The sequence below is a fragment of the Diadema antillarum genome, unplaced genomic scaffold, assembly GCF_040938485.1.
Source record: "Diadema antillarum isolate AM-2024a unplaced genomic scaffold, OU_Dant_1.0 scf00000121, whole genome shotgun sequence".
NCBI lineage: Eukaryota > Metazoa > Echinodermata > Echinoidea > Diadematoida > Diadematidae > Diadema > Diadema antillarum.
The window spans coordinates 117503-143924 of NW_027271010.1; the positions used below are offsets into that span (position 1 = coordinate 117503).

The 26422-nt window shown below is 40.3% G+C and overlaps 1 protein-coding gene across 1 annotated transcript in view; it reads right to left on the reverse strand.

Annotated features, from left to right (window-relative positions):
- The window catches only part of LOC139720095 (ubiquitin carboxyl-terminal hydrolase 24-like), a 53623-nt gene extending 27579 nt beyond the window's left edge, over positions 1-26044 (reverse strand). The window contains exons 1-25 of the mRNA XM_071631464.1: positions 25649-26044; positions 22207-22396; positions 20869-21080; positions 19763-19924; positions 18908-18979; positions 17862-18002; positions 17241-17399; positions 16506-16620; positions 15961-16064; positions 15078-15185; positions 14555-14650; positions 13781-13942; positions 12242-12325; positions 11001-11150; positions 10202-10333; positions 8026-8214; positions 7358-7498; positions 6859-7025; positions 5985-6165; positions 4869-4967; positions 4082-4204; positions 3051-3175; positions 2171-2255; positions 1150-1296; positions 365-561 (exon numbers count right to left, since the gene is read on the reverse strand). Coding sequence (XP_071487565.1) covers positions 365-561; positions 1150-1296; positions 2171-2255; positions 3051-3175; positions 4082-4204; positions 4869-4967; positions 5985-6165; positions 6859-7025; positions 7358-7498; positions 8026-8214; positions 10202-10333; positions 11001-11150; positions 12242-12325; positions 13781-13942; positions 14555-14650; positions 15078-15185; positions 15961-16064; positions 16506-16620; positions 17241-17399; positions 17862-18002; positions 18908-18979; positions 19763-19924; positions 20869-21080; positions 22207-22396; positions 25649-25921 — 3614 coding nt within the window. The 5' untranslated portion in view covers positions 25922-26044. The remainder of the gene's footprint in view (positions 1-364; positions 562-1149; positions 1297-2170; positions 2256-3050; positions 3176-4081; positions 4205-4868; positions 4968-5984; positions 6166-6858; positions 7026-7357; positions 7499-8025; positions 8215-10201; positions 10334-11000; positions 11151-12241; positions 12326-13780; positions 13943-14554; positions 14651-15077; positions 15186-15960; positions 16065-16505; positions 16621-17240; positions 17400-17861; positions 18003-18907; positions 18980-19762; positions 19925-20868; positions 21081-22206; positions 22397-25648) is intronic.
- Between the last annotated feature and the right edge of the window lie 378 nt (positions 26045-26422).

Genomic DNA, 26422 nt, shown 5'->3' on the forward strand with positions numbered 1-26422 from the left:
CCAATACCATCTCACATCTCCCTCTCCTGGATTTTCCAAAACTGAAGAGACTTATAAATCAACCAGTGTTCTTAGATGTAACAGGGGGGGGGGGGGGGGGGGGGGGGGTGATGAGGGAATAGTATATAACAGAAGGTGACTTTTGTTATCAGGGATACACAACATAAACTAAGTCTCCTGGGTTGAAATGCTACTTTGGGAGAATTATTAGCACAACCTCCGCCAATAATAGCATTTTCAATTCCTTCTGATAAGTCATCATGTACGTTTCTCCACCACCCCTGCCACCCTCGCCAATCTCCATCTACATAAAGTGCCCTTTGAGTGTTAGTTGGCAAAAGTTGAGTGCAAAAGCGCCCTCTACCTGGCCAGCTGGAGACAGATGGAGTAGCACCCCCTGCGCGTCTCACCATCCACCTCCTGTGGGATGGAGTCCCTCTGCAGGACGTTGATGACTAGGCTCAGGCCGCCTGTGTTCAGGAAGCTCTCCCGAAAGTTCTGGGCACTGGTCTGGGTGCCAATGTCCTCCTGCATGGAGGGCATCAGCTTGCTACTAAGCACCTGGGCAGGAGAGATGGATAAGACACTATGAAGATAAGTGATAGTGAAGTTACATCACTGAGACATATCATCTAATCTTCATTTGTTCATTAATTCATTCACAATGATTTCGTTTTTATACCTTACACTCACTTTTGATGGTAGGGAAATCCACAACTTTTGAATTAAACATTAGATGAGAGTACTTCACATGACTGCACAACATATCCCGTTTCTAATCTGTACTGTCGATTATCACCTTACAGGAATCAGCACTGTATTGCGACACCATTTCATCCATTTTTATGGCAACTTCTTATCTTATTCACAGCGAAAGAGTCAACACTCATGTGAAATACAGCAATGACTTGTGATCACTTCGCTAGTTTTCCTGCCATCATTGGTAGAAATGATCAAGAAAATCTATGTCTATGAATAACATCTGATACTCAGATTCATTTCTTCCATTCGTATTTATACAGATGAGTGCAGTAGTTACCAAAGAGTGAAAATCGCTGTTTAATAACTACTTCTCTAAAAGCTGTGACAGGAAAAAAAGTAGTGGCATATCACGGAATCTCCAATCACAGAGAACTGCGCAATATTTACCTCAAGATTGTAGAGAACACGGAAGGCCGACATGCCATGCACATTGTTGGCACGAAACAGGCCCTCTAGGGTGGCCCTGGAGGAGTCCTTGGTGCTGGTCTCTGATCCAGACGGGTCTCCTGAAAGACTTGTAATGCTCTCAGAACCCTGATGTATCCAAATAGAAGTTATCAAAATAAAAAAAGCTTAGCTTGTATTTTAGCAATGTGTGTATGTGTTTGTACGATTTTGTAAATATCAAACAAAATTCAAATAAAGAATACAAACTAAAAAGTTTGTGCACACATGTGTGGGTGGGGGGGGGGGGGGGGTAGGTCATAGACGTATTAAAGAAAGGTCAGTTTACTAGTAGTCTATAACTTATTGCTAATGATCTATCCCAACTGTCATTTCATGCAAATAACTGCCTATTTACTTCTTATTCCTGCCAATCTACACTATCAGTGGACATTCCTTATATATACATTGTAGGTTTGAAATGGCATTTATCGCCAAAGACAAGTGAACTTTGACCCTGAGGTACTTCGCCCAAACTCACTCAGCATAATTATGTATGCCTTATGAAACATACCTGGGCCAAGCATCATCAGAAATCCACCTAAAGATTATTCACAAATTGTTTTAGCAAGATCTGAGGCAATAAAACAATCTTTGAATTCAAAATTGGCAATTTCAAACAAGGACAATTACATAATCTGTTTCAGAAATTTTAATGAAGAGAGGTTACATCTGAATATAAAACACCCTTCACGAGTCAATTACACTGGCATGAACTGACGTGAAGGACACTACTTAGCAATAGCAGCAGGGGTAGGTCCAAAATGAGAAAGCATTGCAGAATATGGCTACAAGGGCATATCTCTGGTAGAAAAACAATATTTTCACCTTTCCTGCAGCAGACATGCATAGTAATACAATAAAATCTGTAGTCTCTTTGGCGAAAAACAGTACAAAGCGCTGCAAAAAGTAACGACTGGCAGCTCTGTGTGCCGAGTGCTCAACAGCAACTCATGTCATGTACCTGTCTACAAATGGAGTCAAGGGCTTCTGGCACCGACGGGTCAGTTGGTATCATCATGAGAAGCTTGCGTACTCTCTCGGTAATCCTGCTCAGTAATGTGGAGAGAGAAAGAGAAGAGAGATATAGGAGACAGTGATATTATTTAGGTCATTTGAACAATGGTTTCAACATTTGCTCACTCAAATTTGTCTATGGTAAAGGATTATACAAACATATATTTTTTACCTACTCGTTTTCATCTCATGGTGAAACATAAGCCTCCGCACACTATATGACTCACGACTATACGACCTTAGCACCATAAGACCCAGTCGTACGACCTGCCAACGCACACTATATGACCTGACCTTACGAGTAGGCTTACAACTGTTCTGTCTTCAGTACATTTTACCAATGAGTATTACAGTGCATGCAGCGGGCACTGCGTGCGCTTGCATCTTACTGTATTGTGAATGGCTGAAAGCCCATGACCAGTCACAGAAATTCAACATGTCGGACCACATACAGTGTGCCGCGGGCTTTAAATTTTAATTTCCACATGTATCAATATATGAGGTAAATCTCTCATTTGTTTCACAGCACTCTGAAATAGTACGAGCAAAGTGATCCATTTCCTGTCATTAACAATCTTCTTCTTGTGTTATTCACAGAAGGCTATGTTTTGTTTTTGAAAGTGTTCAATGAGTTTCCGTGGGGAACATGACATCTGGGCTTGCAAGCAGTGGTAATAGACCCCAACCGAAGGTTGTGCCACTGTAGAGAGAGAAAATGTAAATGTACGTGTAGGTGTAGCACCCCCTCTGAAAACATCAGTGTCATATACCCAAGCTGTTTTCACATAGGTGAAATAAAACCTGCCTTAAATGAAAGTGATTCATACCTGGGCTCATCCAGCTCGGCCAGCTGATACAGCATCTCAAAGACCTGGCCTCCTGTTGCCATGACTACGCCGGGCAACGAGCGTTCCAGCTCCGATGCGTGGGAGTGGCCATAGGATCCCATGTTCTGTGGGGGACAAAACATAGCATCGCTTCATGAATTTATGATCAGTGGTGGATGTAAACTGTGAGGAGACAGAAAGAGGAGTCAATGTTTATATTCCTTTTTCTGCACTGGAGTTGGAAGAGAATTAAAAAAAAAAAAAAAAAAACTAAAGCAAAACAAAAACAAATAAAATACAAACAGTCAAACATACAACCGAATGATCATGCCTAGGCAACTGCACTGATGTGCTTTTGCCTTGGTTTACTATGCCTTTATTTCCCTTGGATGGAACACCTATCCCATCATGCATCAGAGTTTTTGTATGGTTGAACTTGTACAATGTACCTCTCACTACAGAAATGCCGTTCTTGAAACAAATCTTGAGTGCAAATTCTGTTCGCATAATTGAAGGATGCTGACATGGCACCTCCAAGGGTCCTGAGGAAAAGACTGATATGTTTCTGAAAGTAGAGCTGGTTGTGGCTTGCCTTTGTACACTAAGAAGAAGAGTGGATACTTCAAACACATTTTTCTATCAAATCCCTGTATCTGGGCTACTCCTTCGTGTGTATGCATATCATGTCTATCTGTCAACTAAGTTATGTTGTTGTTTTTTGTGGGGGTGAATGTTGTGGGAGGGGCTGGAATAATACATGCAACACAAGGGTTCTACAAAGTAGCAACCTACTTACATAAAAAATATACACTCCCACCAAAAAAAAAAAAAAAAAACAACCCACACAAACACAACATCCCACAAAAACACGACCCCCCCCCCCAAAAAAAAAAAAAAAAAAATGAAAGCAAGAGATTATCGAGCAGAAGTGAAGAAAAACTCATACCTAAAAGTGGGTATTCTTGAAGAAAACTCATACCCAACAACAACCCAGTTTAACATTTCTATTATTTCTTATAGACCAGACTTACGTCATCTATCCTGGCACTGCTGCCAACGGATGATATGACCGGTACGTGCAGCTTGACGCTGAGGTCCTGTTCCTCATCAAACTCGAGCTCGGACAGCAGCTTCTGGTCTTTGGTCGTCACCATCTGCATTGGAGGACACAATATGTGAGTGGATGGCTTACTAGAGGTCCAGTCTGTGCTTGCCTGGACTGGAACTTGAAGTCACTCAGATTCCTAACACATTATCAGTTCCTAGACTTCTCTTGAAGTTCAAGAGGATTTGTGCTACTGTGGAATCATCCTGACAATTTTTCATTTTTTTTTGTTGTACTGTAAAAGAGGAAATTTTCATGGTGTTGAAATTTTCACGCATTTTGTGCAACCAGAAACTAGCGCGAAAATAAAAGCACCCTAATATTTTTGCATGCCATATGTTCCAGCAGTTGATGTCTTGATTCCGCGGAATTAAAAACGCACACGAAACTCATCTTACCCAGCCGAGGGTGAGAAATTAGTCGTGCAAAAATATCCACTTTTACAGTACACAGCGACAAAAGCAAATTTAAAGCAGTTGGAGTTTAGAAATGTCCTAAGGAGAACCGATTCAAGTTTTACAAATGTATGTCAGCAGAGTTGACAGTGTACTGACATCTGAACTATATGAGGCTATGAACAGTCGGCACCAGTTCTCATGTATGTGCCACCAACAGTTTAGGAACCAATATCTATCCATCCATCCACCAGAATGAATCTTCCTAACACATTCAGCACACATGTTGAACACAGGGAGAGAGCATTCACAACGTACCAGTCTATCGTTGGCCATAATCTGGACATTGTCCAGTGTCGTCTTCAGCCGCTGGGCAATCTTGCTTCTCACACTCTGCAGTGTCTCATTACTGTGTCCCTATAGACAGAAGAAGAAGCGTGCACAGAACACATTGTGGACGATAAGATTCACACGCCATCACGTTCAGGTCTCTGGTTATCTACTTCATCTTCCCTTGGTCGTCCCAAAATCCATTTGATCCTGAGGGAAAGGAGCAGCTACATCAGCAGCTCCTCACTTGTATACTAAACACACTTCACAAATTCATTCAGTAATCTGTACTGTTGACAATTTTTAGAGAAAACTGTACCCACATCTAATGAAAGGATCATTCTAAATTGTATGAGACATAACATTATTTGAACTACTGAACTTTGTGAGCATCTTGATTTTCGCATGACAGGACATATCTTGTGCATTTCACGCCTTCATTATTACAAAACAAAGACATAACATGTACAACGCATCATGTCACACAGCATCTTGCAAAGGGCATAATTTAGGGGTTTGCTTGAAAAAAACAACCACCCCAAAACAACAAAATACAAATATGCTATAAATCTCACCAAGGAGGTGTAGAACGGATTTCTGCCCACCTTTTTTTTAACAATGCTTAGCACAGAACTTTTTCAGCATGAAATAGCATTCTAAATTGGTCATTTATCATTTGATTTGTGCTTAGACAAATCTAGGATGTTATTCTATATATGCACGCTCATCACTACTTTGTCAAGAAATTATAAAAAGAGTATTACATAAATCATACATAACACTGCTGTCGTGAACAATTGCACTGTACCTGATCATAGATCTTAGAAAATTGTTGTAAACTAACCTAAAGGTTTGTGCATGGAGGACAGACAATGTCCACTTTTAACAGTTTTATCACTATTTCTGTACTGATGCCCAAGACAACAGCTAGTGCTTCTAAAAATCAATCTTGTGGGTAGCATTAACATCATACAACATCAATCATTGTCAATATTTCCTGTCGAGAAAAGAAGGAAGTGTCGTATCTCTCACTAAACACAGAATATCTCAAACCCACAGGAATAATGTACTTTACGTTCCCCTAAGCCACAGACAGTTACTCACCACCACGACAAACTCGGTGCGGTGGGCGTCAGTGCAGGCGACGTGCATGGTGATGGTATGACCCTGGAAGGAGGCGCCATGGGGCAGGATGGTGCGCGGAGAGGTAAACTGATCCTCCACCGTCACCACGTAGGTCTCGGCCAGCTGCAGCAGGCGCTCAATCTCTAGCAGCTTGCCCGTCCTGGAGGCCAGAAATGGAGGTGGATTACATAATAGTAATAATAATAATGATGATAATTATACAATATGGACTGACCTTAAGGGGGTACAAACATTTATTGCCTGAACTAGAACTGTACTGCCCGAGTCGAAGACAAGGGCAATGCCATTCTAGTGAGGGCAATTAATGTTGTATAACTAGTAGAATGATTTCATGAGAGATTTACTTCACACCTGACAATTTGTAAGATTGAGCATTATGATGTCATAATCAGAGAATTGTCCTGAAAACACTACCAATTCTTGGTAGGATTCCTTGCTATTCTGTAACTCCTTCCAATCTACCAGACAGGTGCCCCTCTTGTGCCACACATGCCAACTTTAGGCTCTGTTCTCAACCTTGAGATTTATATGTACTTTTGCTTCTTTGTCGCAGTGTGGCAATGCAATCAACCAAATACGTACGTGGGGTGTAGAGTACAGAGCAAAGTACAGTGACAGTACAGATACAATGATTGTAAACTGGAGTTTATCACCAAGTAGTGCCACTGTACATTCTTATTTGGGAATGACTGGTCTGGGACAAAATGAATGTAGCTAAAATATGGAATATACACATGGAAAATAAAATAAAACACTGTTGAGTCACAACCCTGTTTCACTTAACTCAACATTTAACTGCTCATTATTTCAAGCTGTATGATCAAAGCAGTACCTGGATGGGGAAGGGACAATGGCTGCCTCTGGAACTGTGGCCGCGGTCAGTGTCTTGGTGGCCATGGCGACAGCCTCGGCCATAGCCGTTCCCTTGACCGCCATGTAGGCAAGGCCGAGCCGCTTGTAACACTCTGAGATGAAATGCTTGTGAAGATCCAAAACATCCTGTGGTACAATGTACAAAGATGATTAAATACCAAGTTTCACAAGCAACACAAGTCTTTCGCCAAATTTGGACTACACAGAGGCCGTCAATGATGGAAATGAAGACAATTACTGTATATGCCAATGTATCACTGAAATACCAGCTACAAATTCTATCTGTATCAGCAGAATACTCAGAGAGGAAGCATTTACCTTCACTTATACTTGAAAAAGCTTTACGAGCATCACATATAAACTTCATACCCCTTCTCTACTGACATGGATGAATGGGGAAATAAGTGAAAAAAGTGACCCCCAAAAAATTAACCCACAGACAAAGAAGTTATTCTCACCTTCTTGAGTCGCTGGGACAGGTTGGTGTATGACATGCACATAATCTGCCTGATGGCCAGCTCTGCTATGGACTCATTGGATGACTCTAAGACTATCCTCCACATGTAGTCCAGTCCAAACAGCTCTAGTTTCTCCACAATCTGTGTGATTTCATGCGAGCAAAGACAATGCTTGTCATCCGCAAAATTCACTAGGGCTTGACACTAACTTTTTACTCTGTTGGCCCGTTCAGGCCACTAAAATCTTCAAATGTGAAATTTTGGTGGCCCGTCAAAGAAATGGAGTGGCCTAAAATACGCAGATACATAACAAAACATTTTGAGTCTTAAATGCTCAATTAGGCCACCAAAATACAGCCTTTTGGGAATATGGTGGCCCAAAATCAATTTTTAGTGGCCCCGGGCCACTGGGCCACTGCTGATGAGCCCTGTTCACATTCATAAATTATGGCATTTCTGCATCCTAACATTTCACACTTAAAAGTTGAGGGACCTCATTAACTTGTTGTAACTTCATCCTGACTGTAAAGGATTCACAACTAGAAGTCAAGTTATCAATCAGTTCCAATCAAAACATGTCATATCCAGTCAGTCCATGTCTAATCAAATCAAATCAAATCAAATCAAATTAAAAAAATTACGTCACAAGGTCCCAAAGGTTTACTCACCAGTCCCCCACCAGCCTTGCGCAAGCAGTGGTTGTTGTTGTTGATGGACTCGAAGAAGGCGCGCAGGCAGTCGAAGCCCATGTGTGAGAGGTGGGAGGGGTCCAGCCGCAACAGCTTGTCCTTGAAGAGCTGCAGCTGGGTGTCGGCCTCAAGGTCTGTCAGCCCATGACGGAACCACTCAAAGCAGGTCTAGAGGGGTGGGATGGGATGACATACACACCAGGGCTAGATTCTACAGGTGCACAATTACACAGTGCACAATTGCACAGTCTACACCCATCATCACAACTATTACAGAGCAGAACCTTTTCCATGATTGATTTTTCGCATGGGGACAATTTCAATGTAATTTCATGTGCTTAAATGTAAATTCTGTAATTTCATGGATGTTAGCATTTTTGTACAAAATTCCCCCATCTCAGGTATGTTTGTATATAATAACTGTCGCAAATGGTTAATTCGAGTGTGAAATTCAGGACAATTTCCCCACTGTGAAATATTATGCATTTGTATCATCTCAACCCATGAATGATTCTCCTAGTCTCAGACATCAGAACGCTATCTCCAGTTATCATACAAGTGATAGACTCAATTTTAGATGGTGTTCATTCTAGTGATCATTGGAAAGCAAAGCAGAGTGGCCGCAATGTACATAAAACTGGAGGAAACTAATGACAACCTGTTCATGATTTCCTCATGACACTTGTCAGTATATCAATATCCTGTTAGCAGCATCAATAGAAATGCAAAACATGGACATCGATGCATTAGATAACAACATTTTCATCATTGACAGATATTAAGCAATTGAACGTATCATCAGAATCATCAAAACTGGTAATCATAAATAAACACATCATGCATGTGACTCTAATCAACCACTGTGTGTAGTATATACTACAGGAAATATTTCCTGACTTAGCTACAGATATGCATGCACAAAAATGTAGCTAAAACTATGAATACAAATATACTTAATATGAATGAAGTGGTGGTTTGACAAAAATATGCCACACTTGACTAGCTTTCCAGTGCTTCCTTTCATTCATCCATATTGTGCATGCACATTCTCATATGATCAATAACACAGTTGTGCATGGTAGCTGCTGTTGGATGAATGAAATTCCTACATTCATTTATTCAGTCAGGGATGCCAGTGGCAAATTGCTCTTGGGCCGGAAATTTGTTTTGTGAACGAAATTGATGTGCGCCTTCGCGCACATCACGAGCGTGAAGCGCGAAGTCCCTTCGGCCGAGGTCCAGGGCCTGCTCAAGGGCCCTGGAAGCTCTGGGGTTCTTAGATGCTCTCTGGTGCAATCTGAGCATTTCTGAGGGCTCTTCTTCCCTCAAATCTAATCCAGAGAAATGAATTTGTAGCAAAAATAAAGAAGTCCTAGTGCCGTAAACTCCGTAGTTTTGCTTGTTCAGCTGACTCAATCGACTCACCATACTCTCTCAGCGCTCTAGCTATAGCGAGAGTGCAGCATGATCCATGCACCGCACATATAGTACATCGCCTAGAAACACCACACGTTGTTCGATCGCGATCGCACGTGCTGGTATAACGCTTTCCAGACAATAATGTGGTCGTATTCTAGAAAAAAAAAGAGGAATTTGTAGCAAAAATAAAGAAGTGCTAGTGCTGTAAAATTCGTATCTCCGTAGTTTTGCTTCATTCAGCTGACTCAATCAACTCACCACACCGTCTCAGCGCTGTAGCTAGCTATAGCGAGAGCGCAGTATGATTCATGCACCGCGACCGCACATATACATGTAGTACATCGCATAGAAACACCACACACTGTTCGATCGCTATCATCGCACGTGTTGCATGTCCGCCAGCTAGCAGCAGCAACATCGCGCTAGTTTTGCAGGACAGTCGTTTTGTGATATTCTCATGCCCAAGTATATGCGAAACATACTACGGAAATCGTGAAAGTGAATGTCCCATAAGTTTAGATGATCGTATTTTTTCGTTTTTCTTTCTTTCTTTCTCGTGTTTTCCGGCTTTCCCACACAGACGGAAATAATATCACGAAGCCGGAAATTGGACACCAAAATATGAAAAAGCCAGAATTCCGGCTATTGCCGGAAAACTGGCATCCCTGTTCAGTAATCATCACAAAATTTTCATAGACTGGCTCATTTTCATGGTGTGGGCAAAGGATTGTCTCACCTCTCGGTCTGATTCACATGCCTCAGGGTTGGCGACGAGAGTATCCCAGAGTTCCTTTGCCCGATGCCAGTGGAGATACAGCGCCCCCTCTTGCAGGATGAATGCCAGGAATTTCAGATGAATCTCCACATGCTGGAAATGATAGAACACAGGTTGACCGTTGGCATGTAGTGTCGTCAGATGTTAGTAATGTATGTTTACATAACATATCTTCTAATGTTCCCCCGGTACACGAAATGCAGAGAACTAGTTAATTAAGTGTCTCTTTAAAGTCGAAAAGCAGAAAGTCACAGAAATGTGGTATACACTTCCTAGACAAAAAAAAAGGGGGGCCTATTGTCATTAGAAATGGCACTTATATTCAGAGATACTTATATTCAATTTCTGCTTTTTATGTAATGGCGAGATAACAAAAGAATAATTCAGTCTCAGGGCATAAAAGTCTATTTAGTAAAAGGACTCAACACAAATATGAGAAGGGTGAGGACAATTTTCAATCCACATTACTACACTGGGTGTTATATGAAAACTTAATCTTCAACACATGCTTGACCAATAATGGCTATTTCGATGCCAGATGGCATCTGCAGAATGATTTATTACTGACGACACAGACGAGATGAGTATGATGGATCAATTATAAATAACATCTTGACCCGTTGAGGACAAGCTGATTTTGCTATAATGTGCATTTCCCATAGACACCAACCCACATATACTCAGGACCAGACTTCAAACGGGTTAACACAGATGAGGTACAATATCACAAGGGGAAGAAGTGAAGAAGACACACGCTTACTTCGCCGTGTGAGTATTTTGTGTCAACTATGGTTGCACCCGACAGTCCCGCCTTCCCAGCTGCATTGATGGCCATCTTGTGGCACTTCATCAGGCTCTGTGTGGTCAGCTTGACAATATCGTATGTCTTGTTCAGCTCTTGTGGAAGGCTCTAAACAGGGGGAGAGAGAGAGAGCAGTTCACAGTATTGAATCAAAATACCATGCGTGTTATGCTCTGCGCTGTCATAGTGCTAAAAGTGCTTCCAAACATATCAATTGATTTGGAATGACAGCACTGCAGAAAACCTAAAAAACAAACAAACAAACAAACAAACAAAAACCTGTCTTCAAGGACTTGAATGCTTTTGAACTGATTTCTATTAGGGTAAAATGAGGGTTTGTACCATCACAGACACAAAAAATAATTGCAGAAAGATATCATAAAGTTAAGAGTATGTTCTCTTTTCAATCAGCCTATGGCAGTCACTTGATCAGGTAGTATCACTAAATTACCCAATTATGAAATAGACTGGCAAAGGCACAACTCAAGCTCAGTCTCCCCCCTCCTCCTTCAAAGAAAAGAAGAGGATGGCTAAAAAAAAAAAAATGTATCTATATATGTATCTGATCAAAAAGTTCAATACAATTATTGAATATTTACCCATAATATCTAAACAATGAAACATATCCTGGAGCTGGATGAATGAAAGAGAATGTTGCTTAGGCAAAAAAAAAAAAATTGTTGTATTGGCGTAACCTGCCCGACCCTAAAAAAAACCCCGACCCTGAACTTTTCAACAACAAAAAAGAGGAAATACATTGTTTTTACCGAGAGAGGGCGCGATACGGGTTTGCGAATTATAAAAAACAACAACAACAACAACAGCTGGTGTTGGAAAATGGCCGCGCAGTACAGCGTGTCGGCGACCGGCAAGTCCGGTTCGAAGATTATATTTAATATTATTCGGAGAATCGATTTGTCTGTGGCGCTGGATGATTTAGCCCAGGAATTTGTTCGTTCGTATTCTGACCAGTATGTCGTGATGGCTTTTAAACCGGTGATATAACAAACTTTGGATGCAACAGACCCTCTCTATCGAATGGGGTTTTGTTAAATACACTGTATGAGTTTTACACGTAAAATACAGGAAGCAAAAAAAAAAAAAAAAAAAAAAATCCGCCCGCCCGACCCTATTTGAAAATCTCATGTTACGCCAATGCAACATTTTTTTTTTTTTTTTTTTTGGGGGGGGGGCCTTACCTTATCACTCTTGTTGTAGCTCTGCTTGGTGATTCCCTTGGCTATCTGGTGGATCTGCCTCATGGCTGGTACCACAAACTGTCCCTGCATTCACAAAAGTCCACAATAAAGGCAAGATGTTAAAATCATAACAAAGAATCTGGCAACTATACCTTGATAATAACAAATCTAAATATCCAGGATGAAAACGATTTTGTGATTTGTTGAAAGACATTTAGCTGATACAGTCAAACCTGTCTATAGCGGCCACCCAAGGGAGACAGAAAAAGTGACCGTTATAGACAGGTGGCCACTATAGACAGGTCATCCAACTTTGTGTGCATTGCTTATATGTACATGTATCATTGTTGCATCCTTACATGTTCATGTATGTGCGTACGTATACACACGTGTGTTTCATGCATTTAACCATGCTGGTGTATATGAAATTGTTGCACAGTAGTATGTGTACTGTCGTGAAGAAAGCTTAACACTAGTGCATTATTATGACTGAAAGAGGGATGAATGGCGATCACTGAACGTTTCCCGCACGGCTACAAAGGAGAAAAACATGCTGAATTATCGGCTCGGCTACGGCTACATTGGGTTTTGGCCGCTATAGTCAGGTTAAAATCTACGGCGGGAAACAAAATTTGTGGCCGCTGGCCACGTTAGACAGGTGGCCGCTATACACAGGGTCTTTAACAGGGCTTTTCTCTCGGGGGGATTTTTCAGTGGCCGCTATAGACAGGTGGCCGCTAAGGCAGGTTTGACTGTATATAACTTGACAGACAAATCAAGATATCATAACTTAGCACTGCATGGCTGAAAAATACAGTCTGATTTCAGCTATTTCATGAAATAGGGTTCATTTCTATACAATAATCTACTTGACTTATCTCTTACTGTCATTACTACTAACATTATCTTCATCACATTGCAACCATTGACATCACTGCAATCATTTCAAGTTTCAAAATCATTCTAGATCTACCTTTTAAGAAACATGTTTGTGATAATGAAAATCATTAATTTTTGCAATCCATTTATCAATGTTCTCTACTTTCTTTTTATGGGGGGGGGGGGTGGGAGGATAGGAAGGGAAAACAAAATAAAGTCTTTCCGCACAGTTTATTTCATGTCAATGATAGGTCATTGGAAGCAAGAAAATCTTGAGTGCAGCTATGGCATGATACACCTTGTCTGCCATGTGTGGTGACAGTTGTTTTTCGCACTGCTGCTTAAAGAGGTATGTCTGAATCTGCCACCTTCAGAGATAACCAGTTTTCACAAGACTTGAAGAGTTTTATGGCAAAACGGGTTAACTCCATTCTAGTTGACTTGAGACATTTGTGACTAAAGCTGCTAAAAAAAGAAAAAGAAGAAAATATGGGATATTTTTAATCATACATTCAAGAATACTCACTGTTATTATACAAGTATCAATGGAAAGTTTTAAATGCTCTATCTGATGATGGACTTAAAAAAAAAAAAAAAATTAAATGGCGCTTCGCCTATTTTGCGATCAAACTCTTCGCTTACAAAAGCTCTGCCACATACCCTCTTGATGTCATCGACACACTTGGCGACGTATTTGTTCTTGATCTGCATGCCAACGGCCAACGAGTCGCTGAGGATGACCAGGTGCTCCTCCAGGGCGTGTTCCATGTGGTTCTTGGGGATGGCTGGTAGGTGGGCCAGGTCCCACAGCAGTTCCAGGACCTGGGACAATGAGAATGGGAACAAAACAGTTAGACAACAAAAACAAAGCACACACACACACACACACACACAAAATACACCAAAACAACAGATGAAACTACACTCAAGCCACATAATACTAGCAAACAATTGAAAATATAACAGGGGACTGCTTTCAAATCCTTGCAAGTTAGGAGTCAGTATTTGCAACAGGACAGCTAGATAACAAAAACAAAACATACAAATAAAAAATGCACTAAAACAAAACATGAAGCTACACTCAAGCAACATAAGACTAGAAAACAAATGAAAATATAACAGGGGATTGCTTTCAGGTCCTTGCAAGTGAGGAGTCAGTATTTGCAACAGGACAGGACAACAGAATAGCAGTAAACATAGTTTCCTGCCAAATTCAGCCTGAAGAAAAAGATGAGCATTTATGAGAAATCTTAGTTTTTATTCATTTTGTTTTGTTTTGCATGTGCATCTCCATCCTTTTTTTTTTTTTTTTTTTTTGGGGGGGGGGGGGGGGGGGGGAGGGGGTTGGCATTGGGGGAAGAGGTCGGGGAGGAGGAAAGGGCCGAGGATGCATGTTACTTACAACCAACTGTTAAAACGTCAGCATGTCCCTACCTTGCACGTTGTCTTGGAGCTGCGGGCATCCCTCCCTATCCGACCAATCAGACTCAGCAGCTTCTCTTGCACGCGCTCATTTTCGTTGTTCCACGCCTGCAAGTTTCCAACCGAATAGTGAGCATAAAAAGTAAGGAATCTTATCCATAGAAGGAGCATCTAAATTTTACTGATGCACGGAATAAAAGTAAATGAAATAGAACACACACACAAACAGACACTGACACATTTTCCAAGCAAACACCAGTATCATGTTTTCGTTTAAAAATGTGAGAAGTACCACTCATTCATTGTGAATAAAATCTAAGAGGAAGAATTTTCTTTAGTTTTGAAAGTACATTCTCTTAATATTTCACACTGAAAAAAAAAATGTTCCAGTTGGTAGCCCTGTTCAGGTTACAATGAATGTGCAGTCAAGCATACTGCAATTAGGAGGCAAACTAGACAAAGGTTTGCTGACAATTAGAGACCATCACACAAGATGACCATAAGGAGAGGCCGGAATTCCCGGTCCAAAACATACCTTCTGGATCAGATGGAAGAGGTGCTCCAGCTGCTCGCTGTTGAACTTGACCGCAGCGGCAGCCATGATGGAGTGTATGTTGTCCACTACGGTCAGTGGCTGGTCATTCTGTGGGGAAAGTTGAGAGGATGTGACACAATCAGGATGAAATCGCAAATATCTACCCAGGTTACCAATTAGTTCAGAACGGGCAAGTACGGGTATACTGTGCGATGAAATATCACTGAAATAATGACCAGTTGGAATACCTTTAATTTCAGAAGGATGCCTTGTTACCTCTACTTACTGTAGCTCGATCTTTACATTCTATAGCTTTACGAGCATTGTACATACGACTTTCTCTGTGGCAAATTTATTTGTCTCGGCTCTCACAACCACACTTAAACCATCAAAGGCAAGCCTTTGGCATAGCATGTAAGTTCTTGTGAATTCAATCCTTTTTCTATACGCATTTTCTTCTCATATTTGTTTCTTAAAAAGGAAAAATGATCCTTACTGAAACTTGTTTAACAACATGAGATTACCACGATTAGGTTGATCATCATTCAAAGAATTAGATTATGGTAATTGCTAAGCTACAAAGAGTGTAAATGTGTATTGTTACTTGCAACCTTTTCAAATGGCGGTATTAAAGCAAATTTTCAAATGTAGACAGTATTGCTATTCAATTCAATTCACTCATTGCTGCAATTGCTGTTATTGTAATGTCTAAGTAAATTCGTATAATTACTTGCATCATTTTTAATTGACGGTAAGCACATTTTCGAATGTAGACAATTTGCTATACACTTCAATCTTTGTTGCAATTGTTGTTGTTGTTGCTGCTGCTGCTGCTGTGATGTATCTTGTGAGACATCTTGTGTCCAGTTTTTATTCCTTTTACCTGCATTCTCCAGATCTTGGTGAGTTCCTCTATTGAGATTTTTGAGCCCAGAAACTCCACGATACCCTTCAGTTTGTCTGCATACTGGGACTGGTCGATGTTGCCTGAAGGGTAGAACGGTCAGGACACATGAATTTTCAGGTAAAAACTTTTAGATCGAGGGCAACAAGTGCAAACAAGATCACTCTTTCGCCGGGACATGCTTTTTATTCAACTAAAGTCAATCATGAGGGGACTGAGGAACAACAAATTGACCCAGGCCACATTCAACTTCTGCATGTACAGAGAAATACACATACAAGTAAGGCTATCAATGTAACTCAGGACTTATCATTTATGTTGACTTAGCCGATTATTTGACATATGTGCTGTCGACTTGCGCAGAGTTGACTGTACCTGTTTCCTGCATCATAGCAGCAGAGGACAGCAAATGCATGCACAGAGTAATTTGCAATCACAGTCTTGTGGTCTGCGCGGTAAAATGCTCACATTACAACAGAGATGGAATTCACTGCACCGAAAAAGACATGGTCATGGAAACTCACCTTCCATGGCGATGGAGAGGACCTTGTTGTCGACCAACCACGACAGGATGACGTCTTCCTCAATGGCGTTGCGATTCTTGCTGGAGATCCCTGTGTCTTCGATCATCTTGGTGATCTGGTGAGGAGAGTTCATTGTTCTGTTTAGAATCACAGACTGCGGCTAGAAATGACATTTAGCCAGGTTGGAACCAGGGAACATTGACTCATATATAACAGCACAGACACTTTAACACAGTCAGTCCCAAAAGGGAAAGGAAATCTGGCCTTGTGCTATCATATCTTACTAAAGACATGGACATCAAACATGGATCATTCCACCAATTCTAGGATCATTCCATCCATATCATGCATCAAGAGAGTGCATTTCATTGCCAGCTGACTGGACTCATCAAACGTCTACCTCTAGCACCTTTTGAATACATCATTTGCATTTACATGAGGGGACTGGCATGGGGTATGTAAAAGGAAACTACACATGGGGATTGGTTTTTGAATGTCATATGAAGGACACTACAGCCAAAACTTAGTTTGTGAATGTCCCATGGAGGGCGCGTCAGCAAGAAGCTGATCAAATGCTTTCATGAAATTTATAGTGTCTGCCTGCTGGCTTATGTGTTTCCTTCCACTCAGAGACCAGAGGATAGTGCGTGATTTATGTGTTGAGGTTGCATGAGTCTTCTTGTGACTAAATTCTTTGAGAAACACCTCCCCCCACCTCCCGGACTGGCTGCTCACCTCTTTCAGACTGTTCATTTTGGCGTTGAAGTGGGGTGAGTTCAGCATTCGCAAGGCCACGCTCAGCCGCAGGTCGTCCACTCTCTTCACGTCGTCCACCCAGAAGTGCAGGCAAAGGAGCTTCATGGTGGTCAACAGCTCAGAGATGTTGCCAGTTTTCTGCAGCACCGAAATAAAAAACCCAGAAAGCAAAGCATGAAACTGTTCATCTCCCAGGCTGTGGCATCTTTCACCACTCACATGTCTGAGGCTTGTCCCTGTCATGTTCAATCTTGGATCAGTCAAAACTACTACTCCACTATCAAATGTCACAAAACAGAAAATACATAATTTGCCGAAAAGGCGTAATTTTAGTGGCCACAGATTTGAAATCAAATATTAAAGTCCTGTTTCTCAAATGATCCTCAAATTGGCAACTCAGAAGCATCTACTGGACAATAACTTCTTTTTTCTTGCAATTACATATAGGTTTTATTTTCCACAGGAGCCTCTCAATCTTAACTAAAGGAAAGCCTTGCTTTAAAGACTGACTCAATGATTCATCAACCAGTGAATGGCTGTATCTTCAATAGTGTCTCAGGAGGGTATGAAACTAAAGAAAAGAAAGAAGGCTGAACCAACCTTTCTCTTGAGCTCGTGTTCCTTGAGGTCCTGGACGTACTTGAGGACTTGCTTCTCCACCTGCCCCATGAACGGGGCAAACTTCAGCGGGTTCAGGTACTCAGCACACCGACCCAGGGGCTGCATCAAGGTTGACAGAGTCTGTGGCAAACAGACATGACATGCACACCATGGTGAGTCATACAATGCACTATCTCTCAGAGAAAATGTAACAAAACTGTAAAAGTGGAAATTTTTGCGGTGTGGAAATTTTCAAGCATTTCGAGCAACCAGAAGCGAGTGTGAAAATAAAGGTATGCCAATATTTTTGCACGCCATATGTTGCAGTAATTAATGTCCCGATTCCTCGGAATTAAAAAACATGCAAGTTTCATCTGACCGGGCCGAGCACGAAAAATTACTCACACAAAGCTATCCACTTTTACAGAATGAGAGCAAGAAACTTGAAATTGCCATATTATGAATGTTCATCAATAAAGAGCATCAATTTGATGGAGCGATTGTCCATTTTGCTGAAACACAACCCTTGTTATTCCCATCAAAAAATATGGATGTTGCTTTTGATGAAAATTACGCAGTCTCTCCTTGAAAACATAAAGAGAAACACTTTTACTTCTCCAGAGTGACATTTTTTTTTCTGTTGACTGCTTTCATTTCAACCCATATGACAGTGACAGGGTTTTGGGAGATATCTTTGCATTTCCTAAATAATGAATGACACTAACAGTGCAAAACACGGTATTGTTGATTGAAGAGGGGAAAAAAAGAAGAAGAAAAGAAACAAAACAAGTTCTGTCAAACAGGGAACTCTGAAAATGTTATTATTTCTACTTTCATAACATTATCCAGCAATGTTTTCAATGTAGAGAAGTCCTCTCTACTCTTCTCCATTCAATATTTTTGCCTTACTTTTTATTCTTTTTGCATTCACTATATGAATTGGTTTGAAAAACATTCAAAAAATGTCACATCAAATTATAAGATTTCTGTTGCATCGGCTTGAAAGTCAAACCTGTTATAGTCCTATCTAACTCAAATATACTTACAGACGGGTCTAGGTCATCAATGGACTCCAGAACTCTCTTTTGGATCTGGTCCATTCCGCCATGCTCGGCAAACTAAATGTAAGACACAGGGGAAAGGTATGTTTATGAAAATCACAAATGAGTTCAAGTCACACTTATCATGCCTTAAGTACATGACATATAACCTTCCTGCACAAAGACTGAAACATGACAAGCACAGACAAAGAGACATATAGAATGACAGTGACAGACACACACACACATTCGGAATTTACAAGTACTTTGAATCTTTTGTGTGAAACAGATCATGACATATTTTCACTCAGAAGACAAATATTGATTGCTACAAAGGTCAGAATGATAACTACAAACTGTGAGTGATTCTAATATACACTCACGACCCAATGCAATGCACAAGTCATGGCATTGCTGTGGAAATATCACAAGTCCATATTTCAGTCTTTCTGAAATAATGGAGCATTTAATATTTGTTTCATAGAGCCCAAGAGAAGGCCTTTTAACAAAAGAAAATAACACCTAAAACACATAATTACCAAACTATACATATATATCAACTAACAAGTTTGCAAATTCATCAAAACTCATCGATGGTATACTCAATTGCAACAATAATGAATAATAATAATGATAATCATGATCATCACCATTATCATCACCATGATCATCCTCATCCTCATCCTCATCCTCATCTTCATCTTCATCTTCATCTTCATCATCATCATTATCATCACCATCGTCACCATCATCACCATCATCATCATCACCATCATCATCATCATCACCATCATCACCACCATCACCACCATCACCATCATCATCATAATATTACTCATAATGACCAAATGATTCACTCACAAGGTTGATGAGGTTGACCAGCCAGCCACACGGGTCCTTGTACGTGTCAAAGGGAGGGCTGATGGCAAAAGTGCTGTTGACCCCAAACACCTCCTCCCAGTGGATGTGATCCCATTTCTTGGCCCTGTTCTTGTAGTGGAACTCAGACTCTGGATTGAATGCCTGGGACAAAGAAAATGAACAAATAACAAAAATATATGGAGAACGAAGCAGAAGGTAAATAACACGAGGAAAATAACATCAAACAAAGAAAAACAAAGTAAAACAACAAAGTATAGAGAAGACGGATATAGAATTTGTCATTAGTTTGAATACAGGTGAGACATTGATTTGTTGTTGCTCATGAGCCATGTTCACTGTTGATCCCTGCTTCCAAATTTCATCGATTAAAATTTCAGCCACTCAAGAGAGTTGTGAAAGGTCAAATTGATGCAGAGGCATACATGTAGGTATTGTAGGGGAAGACTTTTTTCCAGTTCGGTACTGTGATCTGCTACTTGCTTTGCTATTTGTTGATTAGCTATTTGCAGTATTTTTCACTTAACCTGGTGAGGACTGTTTGATTTTGCTACAACATGCATTTCCCATAGACACCTGCTCGAGTATACTCGGGACTCATCCTCGACGGGTTAATGCAACATGATTTCTCATTTGAAACTGTGTGATGACTGAAATTGCTCACAGACAATAGTGAAGTCCTACATTATCGCTTAATCTTAAACCTAGTGAAATGATGGTGTAAGGACTTACTGTTGGAGAGTGGACATTTTTAACTCCCTTCCTCTTGAAAACACAAAACTTACACAAAACAAAGAGAGACACAAAACAGAAACAAAAGTAAATACTGAAACAAGTATGCTGAGAGCTTGCTATGTGGGAAGTGCTACATCCCACCCCTCATCATTTTCAAGTAAGAACCCTATACAGTTTAGTATCATCTAATTTGAATACTGAAAATGATGTTTTCTTTCAGGTGATTCTGTCCGACGAAGCGTACCAGTGCACCTCAATGCAGTACGAACGTTACAGATTTCTTTCTTCTGGTTCATAAAAGCAAAGAAACCAAGGTGCGGATTGAGTTTGTCAAAGCTTCTAGTACTACATACCATGCTGAGGACATCGAGCAGGTCGTTGGGCACCGGCTTGTACCTGAGCCGGATGGCGACAAGCTCCATGAGAAGTTGCAGCATGTTGTAGATGCCCTCGTGGATCTCGGCGCCCCAGCGATGGACAGCCTTTGACATCATCAGCTTGCGGAATGCCTCCGGCATGCAGCGCGTCACAAAGCGCATGCAGTTCTCGTCCGCCTCCATTTGTCCTGCATTCAAGGACAGATACATGTTCAGTTAGCCAATCAAGTACTAGTACCAGAAACTGCACTTCTGTGTTTGATGGTACTACAGCTTATTATTATGATTTCTTTCCTTTTATTTAAAACTATTCAATGCTAACATTTCAAAAGGTAGAATAAAAGCTTCTCTTTCATTTCAACTCATTTTGGTCTTTTTGCCTTTTTCGCATGCAAAATCTTTATCAGCTTTTAAATTGCAAAATTCAAGGCTAAACATTAAATTGGTGATAGAAGATTGCAGTCATCTCTCTGATATTGTTGGCTTTTTGTAACTTTCATGAGCTTTTGAGAAGATGGGATAAATTCAATCAGTTTTTTTCTAGTCTCCCTCCAATATAGGACATGCAGTATTACTCAAAGTTGTCCATCAAAGAAGGACAAGATATTTCTGCAGGGAAATCAATACACGATTTAATTGGTTTTACACTAAAATTCTTACCAAGGGTCTTAGTGTCTACTAAGACAATAGTAATAACAAGAATATATCTAGGAATCTTTTATCTATGGTTACACGATCTAAGAATACACCTTTGTTTATATCAGTTTTCACACACACACATACACTCACATTTCTCTGGGAAGATTATAAATACGTATTGCTCACACACACAGATGTGCCTTGGCATTTGGTTTGATACTAAAGATAGAAACCTATCAGTCACTCCCTCGCTTATGAGGTTTCTATAAAGCAATATCGAAACAAAAACTGAGTGAAACAAACAAAAGTAAAAGCTTTCTTTTCTTCATCAAGCTAATGCCACAAAACAAGAGACATGTTGAAAAGTCCATAATCCATGTTACAGGCAAACACAGCATCCAACTTCACATGAAGATTAACAATCAGAAGCAACTTTGATGTTCTGTCCTCCCTTCATCATAATGAGTTGACATATACAGTGCACTCCCGTTATAACAAACACGGTTATAACGAAATTCCAGTTACAACAAAGCTAAAATTCACACCGCAACATTATCCACTCTATGTAATTTTATTGTTTATTTGTTCGGTTATAACGAAATTTCAATTTAACGAAAGAAAACTGCCAGTCCCGAGGACTTCATTGTAACGGGAGTCCACTGTATTCATTCATACCATCGTTGGCGAATCGAATGGATGCAAGCAGGCATTTCCCGAGGGACTCTTCCCTCTTGTATGGAATGGACCACTGGTCGGTGAAGACCCGCCCCTCTAGCTCATAGAGGTTCCCTGTGGGAAACTCTTTGGACACCTCCATGCTCTCCTCATCCCGAGGATCAACACTACTGGAGCTTGGATCTTCATCCTGCAAAAAGGGGGCCAAACACATAGACACCAAACTGTCATGCTAAATGTGAACATGTCCTTTACAGTATAAGATGAAATCCGAGTCCAGTAGATCTCTGTGACTGCAAAATCTACCCTGTCCTACTTCAACATTTAAAACTCCATTTATAATAGCTAAAATTTCAAAATCCCACCAAGATATAGGATCACCCACAAATAGAATATCTGCTAGGTCAATGATTACTTCTAATGCACAAACATGTTTAACACAATGAGTATACATAGAGTATAAACAGTACATAGGATGTATTTGATGTGCAGAAGAAATGAGTCATCTCAGTACTAGTACAGTATACATGTAGATCATGTATATTCCTTGCATAATTGCTTGTCCAATTTCATAAAATATGATGCTCATACACACACATAGTATGTACAGTGTACCTGTTCACATCACTGACTGACAGTAATCATTTGTTTTTGTTTGGATATCACATGTTTTGGCCATTGTATTGTTATCATCCTTTTCTTCCCTTCTTTTCTTATTTGATAGTAACACGATAAAGATCGATGATGATGATGACTGGCCTAATTCTGATTTCGACCTCCGCTTGAGATGTATAACCTGCACAACTAGCACACTGTTCCCTGGAGTTAGAAAATTATGTACATGTACATACCCAACAACATTATCCTTATTAGGAAAGTCATAGAACTTTAAGAATGCATACAAAATACGTATGAACCTTCAACATAAATTTTACAAGACTGTAGCCAGTTTTACAGCATCGCGACCACCACCACAGAAGCATTTTTTTTTTTTTTTTTTTTTTTTGGGGGGGGGGGGGGTCCTAAGTTTTTGCGACTCGTGTGTGCAATGCATACCAAAACTTGGATTTGAATTACAGTCATGCCCTGCTGATATAAATCACATTTTCATATGCATTGCCACCCATTAGTTGCTCACTTTTGAACATTGTTTACCTTATGAGTAAACTGTAAAACACGGTATATTCGCAGCATGACATTTTCGCAAATTGGAGCCGATGGCCTTTTCCGCAGCATCAAATTTTTTTGCGAATTGCCACTGGCATTCAATGCACAAAATGATCCTACAGTCGCTGACGAGTGAACCGAGAAAATCGAGTTTGAAGTCAGATCATCAAAATCCGTCAAAACATTCAGATTTCTGTTTTTGACATAATTTTGTAGTCTAATGTATCTTCTATCATCTGCCGAAATTTCGAAGCTAAATGGTCAAAGGAAAGGCAAGAAAATAGCATTTTTCTGGGCCATGATTTTCCGACTTTCAACGGAACAGAAGCGTGTCCGAACGAGGGAGTGATCTCATTGGTCAGTGCGTGGCATCCTGGTTACTGATTGGTCGTGCATAGACCACTGGCGCTAAGCTTGAATAAACATCACGGAGGTAGCTAGGAGCATACCTTCAAGTGCCAAACGGTGAAAACTGTCTTGCTTCCCCCTGATCATGATAGTGGCGGAATGAAAACTTTGAAGGCGGTTTTCTCGAAACGCTGATTTCTTAAACCATTCGACATGCGCTAATAAAATCATCCATATCTCCGCAACCGAATACTTTTATGAGTCATGTTATATATGACATTAGAGTGGAAGAGTAAGGGAATAATGTCATGTTATTTTCAGAAAATTGTCCTCCCCTGACTTTCAGATCCTTTTGTTGCAGCGGGTCACATACGCCTGTATAGTGTAGACAAGACCTTTCATGTGCATTTTAATTTTGTGAATCTTGGCTCTCGTGAAATTCGCAAAATTAAAATGCATGCAAACTTTCCTCGTTTTACAGTAATATGGTATAACACAATTGTGCACTAATGGTATGGTTTGCCATATTTACATGAAAACATTATAAAAGGAAAGAACATATTCAATAATATTCTTTACATTGGAAAACATTTCATATCAACTTTACCTGGTACCACATGATATTTGATCAACCCATTAATAATTTGTAAGTGTCATATAAGGGCAGATGAAAAGTTAATGTAAACAGAGAAAACTCCCTATCTATTTTCACTTACACAAATATCTGCCCCCTAAACAAGTATTCCCCCACTCACATAAAATGATCTTGCTCATTTTCAAAGAATGTAGGAAATGCCGCACTGCTACAATACATGTATGTACTGTACTTAGTGTACAATGTTTCGGGTCTCATAACATCAAAGTGACAGTCAAAAGTCAAAAATTTACATAGTATGTCTTTAAAAACCCTACGGATGTATATTCAAAAAGAAGAAGTACACAAGTACGTCACGTAATCCACGATTTGTCAAAAAAAAAAAAAAAGAAGCTTGCTCCCCACCTCTAGCTGCTTCAAGAAATGGTGTGATTGGGTTGGATTTACATCACTTTGGCAAAAATATTCATACATGTCTAACATCTAACTTGCGTGTATTTCCTATGCACTCCTGGGTTGGTGAACTAACGATACTAGGCACTGAATTAGTTCGCAGCCCATAGCGCGCCACGTATTATTAGTACGTGTGTTATACACACACTTCAATGTAGGATGCATTGTGCATCATCGCATTTGAAAAACTTTGTTAATCTGCCACCTGAAATCCATTCGAAATCAAAAACATTCTCGCATTAAAAATGGTTTTGTCACCTGTTACATATGGTAAAATACATTTGGATTACAATGAGGTCTATTTGTGTTGTTAAGGACGAAAATGGTGAATTAGGAATGTCTTTTGAGAACGAAGAAAATCCGTCGCCCCAGGTGATCTCTGATTGCGGCGCGTGTTACATGCAATGTGAATGTCTGGAGACTTTAGGTAGTGGCAACTACGTTAGTGTCTACAATCTCTTTGAAGACTGCTCAAAAATCTTCAAAATTGGTCTTGACTAAATTTAGACCTAGACCTAGACCTATAACTAAGTAAATTTATTAGCAATGCAAGGGACACCTCTTTCAGTTATCCTCTGAATTCACTCAACATTCTACAATATTCTTTAAGAACAAAAAAAAAAAAAAAATGAAGCTTTGAGAATTACAAAACAGTAAATTTTTCTCATGCATTTGTCACTGAACAGTGAAGAGAAGAAGGATGAAGCTGAGCCTGAAGCAGTCTACCGTCTAACTTGTTAGCATTTTATTTTAGCAAGTAATTTAACAAGTTAGAAAACAAAACCAAATTTCTGAATTTTCTAGCTAACGTTAGAGGTATAAATCCACAAGAACACAATGTAGTAAATTATTTACTTAGCAGTCTAGTACTAGTAATACCTCAATTGGCTCAACAGCTTCATCGTAAGAAGGTGGTGGTGGATCAGGTGCTTGTCGATGCTGAGAACCAACAGTCCGCCGCTGACTTCCCGGTGCGTCTTTCATTTCTACCTCGTCAACAGTGTCGTAACTCAGCCCCGGCTGTTCTTGCGTTAGAATAGCGACGGCTTCGTTAACATCATTCTGCCCGAGACGGAGAGCCTTTTTAATGTGCGTCATGTCCGAAAAGCCCATATTTATGAGCATTTGGACATTTTCCTCACTCGGCTCCATGGCAAAGTTTGACGGCCGCAACGTCTCCTTTATGAAGACGACTGACGATAAACAGATTTTCCGTAAGATGGTCTACAACTGAATAAGTGACAGTGGTTACATCAACTCACTGTAGGTCGCCATTTTCAGTGGGTTGGGTTCGCGAGAGATCCGACAGGAGCAAGTTACGGTGCGGGTTGTGCTCTCGTGTGTAGAAAGACATAGCGCGCAGGGTGAGCGCGCGAATACACCGCGCGGAGAGAGCCCGCGGGTCAACAGGTCAAAGTGCGGTTAATTATTTTGGGGAGGTGGGAGAGTACTAGTAACTTAGTGTGCTGATATACATATTGTAAAAAGTTTGTTTTTCTTTTTGTTTTTGTTTCTCTTTTTGACTCGTTTTTAATCTCGTTTTAATCTTTCACATGCGAGGGGTATCAAAGTTAAATATTCCATCGACTACGTGTGCAGTTAATATCTTGGATTAGTTCCAATATCGACCACTTAGTGTGTCATTTCTTCACT